The sequence below is a fragment of the Macaca nemestrina genome, chromosome 7, assembly GCF_043159975.1.
Source record: "Macaca nemestrina isolate mMacNem1 chromosome 7, mMacNem.hap1, whole genome shotgun sequence".
NCBI lineage: Eukaryota > Metazoa > Chordata > Mammalia > Primates > Cercopithecidae > Macaca > Macaca nemestrina.
The window spans coordinates 159,377,674-159,391,963 of NC_092131.1; the positions used below are offsets into that span (position 1 = coordinate 159,377,674).

Sequence of the window (14,290 nt, forward strand, 5' to 3'; positions counted from 1 at the left end):
GAGTCTCTTTCCATACATATACAAAAGTGTTTTTTTTTAATTGTATTTTTATTTTTGAGATAGAGTCTCACTCTATTTCACAGGCTGGAGTGCAATGGAACAATCTCGGCTCACTGCAACCTCCGCCTCCCAGATTCACCACACCCAGCTACAGAGGTTGTTTCTTGAGTGAGTTTCAAACATGACCCTTGAGCTTTGAGCTCTATTGTTCTGTGAAGGCATCTCAAGGGCTACTTGACAGCCAGGGTCAGCTGGGCCACAGAAGGAAAGACCTGCTTGTTAAGTCTATGGGTAGGAAATTAAGTTTTCTACAACCAAGGGCCTAAGTATGTTTCTCAGCTCTTGTACTGCAAGGTATTTCTTCTGTGGCTTTTCTCCATCCCTGTGGTGACTCTGGAAGCAAAGAGAGGACAGCTGAACATGGCAGAATTTGGAGGGGAAGGAGAACTACTGCAGATCCCAGAGCTTGGTAGGTTCTTACCTTACTTTTATCCTACAGGAGGAAGGCAGTGAGGCACAGTCTTTCTCCCTGATGAAGAGACCCTGCACAAACCAGAGGGTTGGGGTTTCATTGTAGGAACTGTACAGAGACCTACTTTGAGAGGATCCAGCCAAAAGATAGTGTATACCTCACATATCCGTGGTGTCAGCCCAACAGAGGCCTGGAGAACAGAAGAAAAGAAAGCATTATTGTTTACTCAAGATGATGCTCTCCCCCACCGAATACCCAGGAACCATCCTCAGCGTGGGGGATGGGTGCCTGGACTCCTTGTGCTAGCCTCTTCACTTCAGGCAGCTTCACTGGAGAATATAGACGACTTTTATGTGCCAGTGCTCTGAGAGACACTCATGGAAGAAATGTACCAGATGAGAGGCATATGTATCACCATAAGAAGGAAAAGGGGAGGCCAGGCGTGGTGACTCACGTCTGTAATCCCAGCACTTTGAGAGGCCGAGGCAGGCGGATCACGAGGTCAGGAGATTGAGACCATCCTGGCTAACACGTGAAACCCCGTCTCTACTAAAAATATTTTAAAAATTAGCCGGGCGCGGTGGCGGGCACCTGTAGTCCCAGCTACTCGGGAGGCTGAGGCAGGAGAATGGCATGAACCCAGGAGGTGGAGCTACCAGTGAGCTGAGATGACGCTACTGCACTCCAGCCTGCGCGACAGAGTGAGACTCTGATCTAAAAAAAAAAGAAGAAGAAGAAGAAGAAGGAAGAGAAGCCAGCACACCCAGACACCTGCTTTTATGCAATGAAGGTTACATTATTCTTGGATAAAAACACTTCACCAATGTTCCTCCTAGACTCTCTACACCTGGGGAATGGAGTATATGAGTATTCAAAATACACATTTAGACCAGGTGTGGTGGCTCACCCCTGTAATCCCAGCACTTTGAGAGGCCGAGGTGGGTGGATCACTTGAGCTCAGGAGTTAGAGACAAGCCTGGGCAACCTGCGGAGACCCTGTCTCTGGCTAATACAAAAAAAATTAGCCTGGCATGGTGGCGTGTGCCTATGGTCTCACCTACTCAGAAGACTAAGGTGGGAGGATCACTTGAACCCAGGATGCAGAGGCTGCAGTGAGCTGAGATTGCACCACTGCACTCCAACCTGGGTAACAGAGTGAGACCCCATCTCAAAAACAAAACAACAACAACAACAACAACAAAACACGTTTAGAAAGAGGTAGTTTCTTTTCTCATCTTGTATCCAGTGCTAACTTGTACCCGGTTAAGGGCTTTATACTTTTGGTTTAGCGGCCAATTTCTTCTTTTTTTTTAATTATTATTTTTTTGAAATAGAGTTTCACTCTTGTTGCCCAGGCTGGAGTGCAATGGCACAATCTCGGCTCACTTCAACCTCCATCTCCCAAGTTCAAGCAATTCTTCTGCCTCAGCTTCCCGAGTAGCTGGGAGTACAGGCGCCTGCCATCACACCTGGCTAATTTTTGTATTTTTAGTAGAGACGGGGTTTCACCATGTTGGTCAGGCTGGTCTCGAACTCCTGAGCTCAGCTGATCCACCTGCCTCAACCTCCCAAAGTACTGAGATTACAGGTGTGAGCCAACGTACCCAGCCCCAATTCTTTTAACGTCAAATACTGTGAAATCACACTAAACACCGGACAAAGTGAGCAATGAGCTAGGCCCCAGGCATCAGGGATAATCATCAAAGAGGAATCATGTTCTACAGAATGTTCCTGTGTAGTGTTTATTTTGTTACCCACCTAACAGGATATATATACTTTTAGAGACAGGGTCTCTTTTTATTTATTTATTTTTTTGAGACGAAGTCTCACCCCATTGCCCAGGCTGGAGTGCAATGGTATAATCTCAGCTTACTGCAACCTCAGCCTCCCAGGTTCAAGTGATTCTCATGCCTCAGCCTCCCAGATAGCTGGGATTACAGGTGCGTGCCACCACATCTAGCTAATTTTTGTATTTTTAGTAGAAACTTGGTTTCACCATATTGGCCAGGCTGGCCTTGAACTCCTGACCTCATGATCCACCCGCCTCGGCCTCCCAAAGTGCTGGGATGACAGGAATGAGCCACCGCACCCAGCAGAGACAGGGTGTCTCACTCTGTTGTCCAGGCTGGAGTACAGTGGCAAGATCATGGCTGATCACTGCAACCTCAACCTCCCAGGCTGAAGCCATCCTCCCACCTCAGCCTCCTAAGTAGCTGAGACCACAGGCATGTGGCCCTACACCCGGCTAATTTTTGTATTTTTTATAGAGATGGGGTCTCCCTATGTTGCCCAGACTGTTCTCAAATTCCTGGGCTTAAGAGATCTTTCTGCCTCAGCCACCCCAAAGTGTTGAGATTATAGGTGTGAACCACTGCGCCTGGCACCCCGACCAGGATACTTCTAAACCCAAAACAAAAAGGTATTAAGGAACTCTGCCCTCCTGATTTTCTGTGATAAAGGAAGGCTCTCGTTAAATCCTATATACTTTTGAAAGCCCCTGGCTCAGGAACTAGTTCTCCTGCTTTCTTCTAATACACAGATCTAATACATGTAGGCTTGGAGCTTGGCCACAATAATCAAATCTCTGCACAGCTCTAGCCTGCACTTAAGATTTAGTCCAGCCGGGCGCGGTGGCTCACGCCTGTAATCCCAGCACTTTGGGAGGCCGAGGCGGGCGGATCACAAGGTCAGGAGATCGAGACCACGGTGAAACCCCGTCTCTACTAAAAATACAAAAAATTAGCCGGGCGCGGTTGTGGGCGCCTGTAGTCCCAGCTACTCGGGAGGCTGAGGCAGGAGAATGGCGTGAACCCGGGAGGCGGAGCTTGCAGTGAGCCGAGATCGCGCCACTGCACTCCAGCCTGGGCGACAGAGCGAGACTCCGTCTCAAAAAAAAAAAAAAAAAAAAAAAAGATTTAGTCCAGGTCTTGTCCACAGCAAAGGTGCAAAACAGCTTCAAATAACGAACCTGGAGATAACAAGAAATTCAGTAGGACTGACGAGAACCGCTTTGTTGAAGGGAGCTGTAAAATTCTAAGGCTCTTCAGGGTTTAATAAAAAGGGGTTAATTATTCAAAGTTTACCTTCCAATTAAAAGCTGAAAAACTCTTTTTTTTTGAGACGGAGTTTCGCTCTTGTTGCCCAGGCTGGAGTGCAATGGCACGATCTCAGCTCACCACAACCTCTGCCTCCTGGGTTCAAATGATTTGTGATTCTCCTGCCTCAGCCTCCCGAGTAGCTGGGATTACAGGCATGCGCCACCACGCCAAGCCAATTTTTTTGTATTTTTAATAGAGACGGGGTTTCTCCATGTTGGTCAGGCTGGTCTCAAACTCCCAACCTCAGGTGATTCGCCCGCCTTGGCCTCCCAAAGTGCTGGGATTACAGGCATGAGCCAACGTGCCCACCCGAAAAACTCATTCTTTTTTTTTTTTTTTTGAGACGGAGTCTCGCTGTGTCACCCAGGCTGGAGTGCAGTGGCCGGATCTCAGCTCACTGCAAGCTCTGCCTCCCGGGTTTTTACGCCATTCTCCTGCCTCAGCCTCCCGAGTAGCCGGGACTACAGGCGCCCGCCACCTCGCCCGGCTAGTTTTTTGTATTTTTTAGTAGAGACGGGGTTTCACCGTGTTAGCCAGGATGGTCTCGAACTCCTGACCTCGTGATCCGCCCGTCTCGGCCTCCCAAAGTGCTGGGATTACAGGCTTGAGCCACCGCGCCCGGCCAAAACTCATTCTTAAAACAGAAGACGGCTCATTCAATCTTCTTTAAAGTTGACTGACTACAGAAATCATATTCTGTCTCACAGTAGTAAGGACAATGCAAGGTTCAGGCTTGCTATGGCATTAGGACTATATCTCATTGTAATACTCACTGGGGTCCCCAGCATGGTATATGTCTTCCCAGAGCCTGTCTGTCCATAAGCAAAAAGGCATATGTTATAGCCTTTGGCAACTCCAGACAGTACTTCCATCCCTAAATCCTGGAAAACCTGTAACAACAAAAGCAGAGGAAATATCACTGTGGTCCTTCTTCTCATAGCAGATTTAGAATTATTTTCTAATCTAAAAAAATATATAAAATATTTCAAACATCCATGACTATTAATTCACTACCATTTCATAGGAATCAATTTAGCTTCATAAAAAGATAGCTAAGGAAAATTCATTCATTCAGCCCGTCAAATTATTTAAGTGCCTACGGTATCTAGACACAATACTAGACTCTGAAGATACAAAAGTAATATGGTCTCTAAACTTAAGGCAAAGAGAGTGTAGAAGAGCAAAGATATGCAAGCAAAATAATTCTGTATCTCTCATAAGAAAATGTTTAATATGGTTAATCAGGTAAAGCTGCAGTGAAATACTGCCAAATAACAAAGAAATTCAGGGTCTTAGGATACCACACTGAAGATCAGTAAGACCAGAAGTTAGGGAGGTGTTTTCCATGTTCATTTATTTTCTATACACTCCCTCCTCAGATTGACCCTAAGAGCTGGCTGGTTCTGCTGGTCATTTACCCCTGCTTCAGTGAATCAGAAACAGGCAGAGGTCCTCATGTGAAAACTCCTATACTTGGAATACTGCTTGGAAGTCCTACTGAGCTCTGTTTGGCAGACTCTGGTCTCAGGAAAAAACAGCCATTGTTGCCCAGCATCAAAATACTCTTCCTTTGAACCTTTGGTTGTGTCAGTCTCGGTGGGAAGCACAACTCAATGTTCTACTATAGAAGCCAAACAGGCCAGATATTCCTCTCCACCTAGGACAACGCTAGCACATGAAATGAAGCCAGATAGGGCTGGATGCAGTGGCTCACGCCTGTAATCCCAGCACTTTGGGAGGATGAGGTGGGTGGATCACCTAAGGTCAGGAGTTCGAGACTAGCCTGGCCAACATGGCGAAACCCTGTCTCTACTAAAAATACAAAAAATTACCCGGGCATGGTGGCAGGCACCTATAATCCCAGCTACTTGGGAAGTGGAGGTAGGAGAATCACTTGAACCCAGGAAGTGGAAGTGCAACGAGCTGAGATCGTGCCATTGCACTCCAGCCTGGGAGAGAGAGTGAGACTCCATCTCAAAAAAATAAAGAAAGAAAGAAAGAAAGAAATGGGGCCAGACAACTACATGTCACTTGACAAGTAGAATATCATTTGAATTTTGAAAGAAAGACATAAAAATAAAGAATAGTTAATAAATTGTCCATACTGGCATCAAGGATCCAATAGCACTGCCTGCTGGGCATGCAGTGGTAGAAGTGCCAAGTGTGGTGCTCAAATCAGACAATTCTGTGATGTAGTTCCGCCTGGGGTCCCTGCTGCTTAGTATCCCATGTCTTCCTGCCCATTTTTCAACTTTCCCCTCAATTCTGTGACTCCACTGATATGATTCTAAGGTGTAGTGTGTTCTTACACTTCAAAGCTGTGTGATATTGGGCAAGTTACTTAAACTCTGTAAACTTCCGTTTCTTTAGGTATAAAATGTTTATTTTTGTATCTGTAATACAGGTTTGTCATGAAGATTAAAGTAATACACTTAATTAGGGACAAAGATAGGAGCTGCTAACTCAAGACTACACTCCTTGCTTTTTTTTTTTTTTTGAGACAGGGTCTTGCTCTGTCCCCCAGGCTGGAGTGCAGTGGCACAATCTTGACTTACCACAGCCTCGACCTCTTGGGCTCAAACGATCTCCCTACCTTGGTCTCCTGAGCAGCTGCAACTGCAGGTGTGCACCACCACGTCCAGCTAATTTTTTTGTATTTTTGTAGAGACAGGTCTCCCCATGTTGCCCAGGCTGGTCTTGAACTCCTGGGCTCAAGTGATCCACGTGCTTCAGCCTCCCAAAGTGTTGGGATTACAGTTGTGAGCCACTGTGCCTGGCCCTTTACTTATTTATTTATTTTTTCTTAAGAGACATGGTCTTATCCTGTCACCTAGGCTGAAGTGCAGTGGCACAATCATAGCTTACTGCAGCTTTGAACACCTGGGCTCAAGGGATCATCTCGCCTCAGCCTCTTGAGTAGCTAGGATTAAGGGCATTTTTATTATTTTTCTCTTTGTTAGTTTGTTTTAATAATCAGTGTTAAGTTGTCATCAGTTTAAACAAATGGGTTATTTGCAAGCCTCATGGTAATCTCAAATCAAAAAACCTACAAAAGATACACAAAAAAATAAAAAGAAATTAAAATATGCCACCAAAGAAAACCACCTTCACAAAACAGGAAGACAGGAAGAAAAGAAGGAGGGAAGAAAAGACCACAAAACAACCAGAAAAGAAATAACAAAATGGCAGAAGTCCTTACTCATCAATAATAACGTTGGATGTAAAGGCACTAAACTCTCCAACCAAAAGACGGAGCTAAATGGATTTAAAAAACAAGACCCAACAATCTATTGCCTACAGGAAACACACTTCACCAGTGAATACACATATACACTGAAAACAAAGGGAGAGAAAAAGATATTCCGTGCAAATGGAAACCAAAAAAGAGCAGAATTAGCTACACGTATATCAGACAAAATAGATTTCAAGACAAAAACTTAAAAGAGACAAAGGTCATTATATAATCAGAAAGGGGTCAATTTAGCAAAAGGATGTAACAATTGTAAATATATATGCACCCAACACTGGATCACCCAGATATATAAAGCAAATATTATTAAAGCTAGAGAGAGGCCTCAACATAGTAATAGCTGGAGACTTCAACACCCCACTTTCAGCATTGGATAGATCATTCAGACAGAAAATCAACAAAGAAATGTTGGACTTAATCTGCACTGTAAACCAAATGGACCTAATAGATATTTACAGAACATTTCATCCAATGGCTGCAGAATACACATTCTTCTCCTCAGCACATGGATCACTCTCAAGAATAGACCATGTTAGGCCACAACACATGTTTTAAAGAATTTTAAAAAAAATCTTCCTGAAAGGTGGGTTAAGGAAAAAATAAATAATAAAACAATTCAAAAAAGCTGAAATCATATCAAGTATCTTCTATGACCACAATGGAATAAAATTAGAAATAATAACAAGAGGAATTTTGGAAACTATACACACACATGGAAATTAAACAATGTGCTCCTGAATGACCAGTAGGTCACTGAACAAAATAAGAAGAAAATTTTCAAATTTCTTTCTTTCTTTTTTTTTTTTGGAGACAGAATCTCACTCTGTACTCAGGCTAGAGTACAATGGTGTGATCTCAGCTCACTGCAACCTCCACCTCCCGGGTTCAAGCAATTCTCATGGCCCGGTATACCAAGTAGCTGAGACTACCGGTGCGCACCACTACGCCTGGCTAACTTTCCGTATTTTAGTAGAGACAGGGTTTCACCATGTTTCACAGGCTAGTCTTTAACTCCTGAGCTCAGGTAGTCTGCCTGCCTTGGCATCACAAAGTACTAGGATTATAGTCTTAAGCCACCATGCCTGGCCTAAATTTCTTGAAACAAATAGATATGGAAACACAACATACAAAACAAATGGGATACAGAGAAAGTACTACAAAGACAAAAGTTTACTGCAATAAGCATCTATATCAAAAAAGTAGAAAAACTTCAAATAACCTAACAATGCATCTTAAAAACCAGAAAAGTGGCCAGGCATGGTGGTCCATGTCTGTAATCCCAGCACTTTGGAAGGCAAAGGCAAGAAGATCACTTGAGCCCAGGAGTTCAAGACTAGCCTGGACTCAAGCTCTATAAACTCTTGCAATATAGCAAGAATTCATTTCTATTTTTTTAATAAGAAAAAGAACTAGAAAAGCAAGAGCAAATCAAACACAAAATTAGCAGAAGAAAAAAATTAGAGAGAAATAAATGAAATTGAAATGAAAAAAGCAATACAAAAGATGAATAAATTGAAAAGCTGGTATTTTGAAAAGATAAAATTGATAAGCCTTTAGACAGACTAAGAAAAAAAGACCCACATAAATAAAATCAGAGATGAAAAAGGAAGCATTACAACTGACACTGCAGAAATCCAAAGGCCCATTAGAGACTACTATGACTATACACCAATAAACTGGAAAACCTAGAAAAAAATGGATAAATTCCTAGACACAATCTACCAAAATTGAACCATGAAGAAATCCAAAACCTGAATAGAACAATAGCAAGTAATGAAGCTGTAATAAAAATCTCCCAGCAAAGAAAAGCCCAGAACCCGATGGCTTCACCGCTGAATTTTACCAAACATTTAAAGAAGAACTAATACCAAGCCTACTAAAACTACTCCAAAAAAATGAAAAAGGGAATACTTACAAACTCATCTTTTAAGGCCAGTATTACCCTGATACCAAAACCACACAAAGATACATCAAAAAAAGAAAACTACAGGCCAATATCCCTGATGAACACTGATGCAAAAATCTTCAACAAAATACCAGCAAACCAAATTCAACAACATGTTAAAAAGATCATTCAGGCCGGGCATGGTGGCTCATACCTGTAATCTCAGCACTTAGGGAGGCCTGAGGTGATGGATATCTCATCTACCCTGATGTGATTACTATGTATTATATGCCTGTATCAAAATATCTCATGTACCTCATAAATATATATATATACCTACTATATACCCATAATTTTTTTTTCTTTTTCTGAGACAAGGTTTCACTCTGTTGCCCAGGCTAGAGTGCAGTGGCACAATCACAGCTTACTGCAGCCTCAACTTCCCAGGTTCAAGCAATCCTCCCACCTTAGCCTCCCAAGTAGCTGGGACTACAGGCATGTACCCCCATGCCCAGCTAATTTTTGTATTTTTTATAGAGATGGGGTTTCGCCATGTTGCCCAGGCTGGTCTCAAACTCCTGAACTCAAAGTGATCTGCCCACCTCGGCCTCCCAGAAAACAACTGGCCAAGCACAGTGGTGCACACTTGTAATACCAGCACTTTGGGAGACTGAGAGGCCTCAGCTACTTGGGAGGCTGAAGTGGAAGGATTGCTTGAGCCACGGAGGTAGAGGTTGCAGTGAGCCGACATCACACCACTGCACTCCATCTACCTGGGGCAAGACAGCGAGACACTGTCTTGAAAAAAAATTGATATCAAAAACCCTCTCATAAACCATTAAATTAAAGAAAAGATGGGCCAGGCGCGGTGGCTCACATCTGTAATCTCAGCACTTTGGGAGGCCGAGGCAGCGCAGATCACCTGGAGTCAGGAGTTCAAGACCAGCCTGACCAACATGGTGAAACCCCATTTCTACTTTAAAAAATACAAAATTAGCTGAGCATGGTGGCACATGCCTGTAATCCTAGCACTCAGGAGGCTGAGATAAGAGAATCATTTGAACCCGGGAGGTGGAGGCTGCAGTGAGCCAAAATCGCGCCACTACACTCCAACCTGGGCAACAAGAGTAAAACTCTTTCCCCGGCCACCAAAAAAAAAAAAAAAGAAGAAGAAGAAGAAAAGAAATAATTAAAACTTTTGCCAGGTGTGGTGGCTCATGCCTGTAATCCCAGCACTTTGGGAGGCTGATGCGGGAAAAATCACTTGAGGTCAGGAATTCAGAGACCAGCCTGGCCAACATGGTGAAACCCTGTCTCTACTAAAAAACACAACAATTAGCCAGGCATGGTGGCAGGTGCCTGTAATGCCAGTTATTTGGGAAGCTGAGGCAGAATAGCTCGCACTTGGGAGGCAGAGGCTGCAGTGAGCCGATATTGCACCATTGTGCCCCAGCCTGGGCAGCAGAACTAGACTCGGTCTCAAAAAATAAATAAATAAATAAAATAATAATAACTAAAACTCTTTCCTCGTATCTTGAAGGTTTTGTTAGAGCTTGGTGTCATTCTTTTTCTTTTAATAAATATGAAAATCATTCCACTGAGAGGGAGGTTACTTATCCAACAAAATACATGTAGTCCTCAGCCCTTAATACCTTCCCACAAAAATGTTTCATGCATGTCTATTACAAACTGAAATTGCTATTAAAAACTAAAATTTCCTTTTTTTTTTTTTTTTTTTTTTTGAGACGGAGTCTCGCTCTCTCGCGGCCCAGGCTGGAGTGCAGTGGCTGGATCTCAGCTCACTGCAAGCTCCGCCTCCCGGGTTCACGCCATTCTCCGGCCTCAGCCTCCCGGGTAGCTGGGACTACAGGTGCCCACCACCTCGCCCGGCTAGTTTTTTGCATTTTTTAGTAGAGACGGGGTTTCACCGTGTTAGCCAGGATGGTCTTGATCTCCTGACCTCATGATCCACCCGTCTCGGCCTCCCAAAGTGCTGGGATTACAGGCTTGAGCCACCGCGCCCGGCCTAAAAACTAAAATTTTCACACAGAAAAGAAATACATTAGTTTTTGTTAATCTACCAAAAAAAAAAAAAAAAAAAGGAAGAAGAAAATAGCAGCCGGGCATGGTGGCTCACACCTGTAAACCCAGCACTTTGGGAGGCCAAGGCAGGCGGCTCACCTGAGGTCAGGAGTTCAAGACCAGCCTGGCCAACATGGTGAAACCCCATCTCTACTAAAATACAAAAATTAGCCGGGAGTGGTGGCATGCGTCTGTAATCCCAGCTACTTGGGAGGCTGAGACAAAAGAACTGCTTGAGCCCAGGAGGTGGAGGTTGCAGTGAGCCAAGATCGCGCCACTGCACTCTAGCCTAGGAGACAGAGTGAGACTCTGTCTCCAAAAACAGAAAATAGCTTTAAGGCTGGTGGTGGTGGCTCACGCCCGTAATCTCAGCACTTTGGGAGGCTGAGGTGGGCGGACCACTTGAGGTCAGAAATACGAGACTAGCCTGGCCAACATGGTGAAACCCCATCTCTACTAAAAATACAAAAATTAGCTGGTTGTGGTGGTGCACACCTGTAACGCAGACGTTGCAGTGGGCCAAGACTGTGCCACCACACTCCAGCCTGGGTGACAGATTGAGACTGTCTCAAACAAAAAAGAAAAAAACTTTAGATGTTTATGATGTATTCTGTTTAAATGCATTTTAAATATTACTTATCTCTATGGGTCTGTAACTCCATTGTTAAAATAAAAGAGTATTAGAAAACTTTATTCTGTTTTAGAAAAATTGTTACTAAATGCAGTACCAGATAACATCTTTACTGACAAGGGTATTTGTGTATTCACTATGAGAATTATTCTTATGTTTTATTATATAAATAGTATGTTCAAAGTAAAAAAGAAAAAAAAAAAGACAGGCTGGGCATGGTAGCTCATGTCTGTAAACCCAGAACTTAGGGAGGCCAGGGCAAGTGAATCACCTGAGGTCAGGAGTTCAAGACCAGTCTGGCCAACATGGTGAAACCCTGTCTCTATGAAAAATACAAAAAATTAGCTGGGTGTGGTGGCACATGCCTATAGTCCCAGCTACTTGGGAGGTTGGGGCAGAAGAATCGCTTGAACCTGGGAGGCGGAGGTTGCAGCGAGCCGAGATTGTGTCACTGCACTGCAGCCTGGATAACAGAGGGAGACTCTCAAAAAAAAAAAAAAAAGAGACAACAGAAAATGGTGATAAACAAAAATGATCCCACTATTCAGAGATAATACACTTTTTTAAAAATATACTTTAAGTTCTAGGGTACATGTGCACAACGTGCAGGTTCGTTACATATGTATACATCTTCCATGTTGGTGTGCTGTACCCATTAACTCATCATTTACATTAGGTATATCGCCTAATGCTATCCCTCCCCCCTCCCCACAATAGGCCCTGGTGTGTGATGTTCCCCTTCCTGTGTCCAAGTGATCTCATTGTTCAATTCCCACCTATGAATGAGAACATGCAGTTTTTGGTTTTCTGTTCTTGCAATAGTTTGCTGAGAATGATGGTTTCAGGCTGCATACATGTCCCTACAAAGGACGCAAATTCATCCTTTTTTATGGCTGCATAGTATTCCATGGTGTATATGTGCCACATTTTCTTAATCCAGTCTGTCATTGATGGACATTTGGGTTGATTCCAAGTCTTTGCTATTGTGAATAGTGCCGCAAAAAAACATACATGTGCATATGTCTTTATAGCAGCATGATTTATAATCCTTTGGGTATATACCCAGTAATGGGATGTCTGGGTCAAATGGTGTTTCTAGTTCTAGATCCTTGAGGAATCGCCACACTGTTTTCCACAATGGTTGAACTAGTTTACAGTGCCACCAACAGTGTAAAAGTGTTCCTATTTCTCCACATCCTCTCCAGCACCTGTTGTTTCCTGATTTTTTAATGATTGCCATTCTAACTGGTGTGAGATGGTACCTCATTGTGGTTTTGATTTCCATTTCTCTGATGGCGAGTGATGATGAGCATTTTTTCATGTGTCTGTTGGCTGCATGAATGCCTTCTTTTGAGAAGTGTCTGTTCATATCCTTTGCCCACTTTTTGATGGGGTTGTTTTTTTCTTGTAAATTTGTTTGAGTTCTTTGTAGGTTCTGGATATTAGCCCTTTGTCAGATGAGTAGATTGCAAGAATTTTCTCCCATTCTGCAGGTTGCCTGTTCACTCTGATGGTAGTTTCTTTTGCTGTGCAGAAGCTCTTTAGTTTAATTAGACCCCATTTGTCAATTTTGGCTTTTGTTGCCGTTGCTTTTGGTGTTTTAGACATGAAGTCCTTGCCCATGCCTATGTCCTGAATGGTATTACCTAGGTTTTCTTCTAGGGTTTTTATGGTTTTAGGTCTAACATTTAAGTCTCTAATCCATTTTTAATTAATTTTCGTATAAGGAGTGAGGAAAGGATCCAGTTTCAGCTTTCTACTTATGGCTAGCCAATTTCCCCAGCACCATTAATTAAATAGGGAATCCTTTCCCCATGTCCTGTTTTTGTCAGGTTGTCAAAGATCAGATGGCTGTAGATGTGTGGTATTATTTCTGAGGGCTCTGTTATGTGCCATTGGTCTATATCTCTGTTTTGGTACCAGTACCATGCTGTTTTGGTTACTGTAGCCTTGTAGTATAGTTTGAAGTCAGGTAGTGTGATGCCTCCAGCTTTGTTCTGTTGGCTCAGGATTGTCTTGGCAATGCGGGGTCTTTTCTGGTTCCATATGAACTTTAAAGCAGTTTTTTCCAATTCTGTGAAGAAAGTCATTGGTAGCTTAATAGGGATGGCATTGAATCTATAAATTACTTTGGGCAGTATGGCCATTTTCATGATATTGATTCTTCCTATCCATGAGCATGGAATGTTCTTCCATTTGTTTGTGTCCTCTTTTACTTCATTGAGCAGTGGTTTGTAGTTCTCCTTGAAGAGGTCCTTTATATCCCTTGTAAGTTGGATTCCTAGGTATTTTATTCTCTTTGAAGCTATTGTGAATGGGGGTTCACTCATGATTTGGCTCTCTGTTTGTTCGTTACTGGTGTGTAGGAATGCTTGTGATTTTTGCACATTGATTTTGTATCCTGAGACTTTGCTGGAGTTGCTTATCAGCTTAAGGAGATTTGGGGCTGAGACGATGGGGCTTTCTAAATATCCCTGGGACGCAAGGCTGGTTCAACATATGCAAATCAATAAACGTAATCCAGCATATAAATAGAACCATAGACAAAAACCACGATTATCTCAACAGATGCAGAAAAGGCCTTTGACAAAATTCAACAGCCCTTCATGCTAAAAACTCTCAATAAACTAGGTATTGATGGAACAAATCTCAAAATAATAAGAGCTATTTATGACAAACCCACAGCCAATATCATACTGAATGGGCAAAAACTGGAAGCATTCCCTTTGAAAACTGGCACAAGACACGGATGCCCTCTCTCACCACTCCTATTCAATATAGTGTTGGAAGTTCTGGCCAGGGCAATCAGGCAGGAGAAATAAATAAAGGGTATTCAGTTAGGAAAAGAAGAAGTCAAATTGTCCCTGTTTGG

General features: G+C 43.1%; 1 protein-coding gene across 9 annotated transcripts in view; it reads right to left on the minus strand.

Annotated features, from left to right (window-relative positions):
* Positions 1 to 14,290, minus strand: part of LOC105491574 (StAR related lipid transfer domain containing 9) — a 155,966-nt gene that overhangs the window by 86,924 nt on the left and 54,752 nt on the right. For 8 of the 9 annotated variants that reach the window (XR_011606126.1, XM_011758108.3, XM_011758115.3 and 5 more), the window contains exons 4-6: positions 4,344 to 4,460; positions 630 to 662; positions 482 to 543 (exon numbers count right to left, since the gene is read on the minus strand). Coding sequence is in view for 8 of the 9 variants with exons in the window: in XM_011758108.3 (XP_011756410.2) it covers positions 482 to 543; positions 630 to 662; positions 4,344 to 4,460 (212 nt within the window). In the remaining variant the exon portion in view is untranslated. The remainder of the gene's footprint in view (positions 1 to 481; positions 544 to 629; positions 663 to 4,343; positions 4,461 to 14,290) is intronic. The other variant, XM_071067015.1, reaches the window with a different exon arrangement.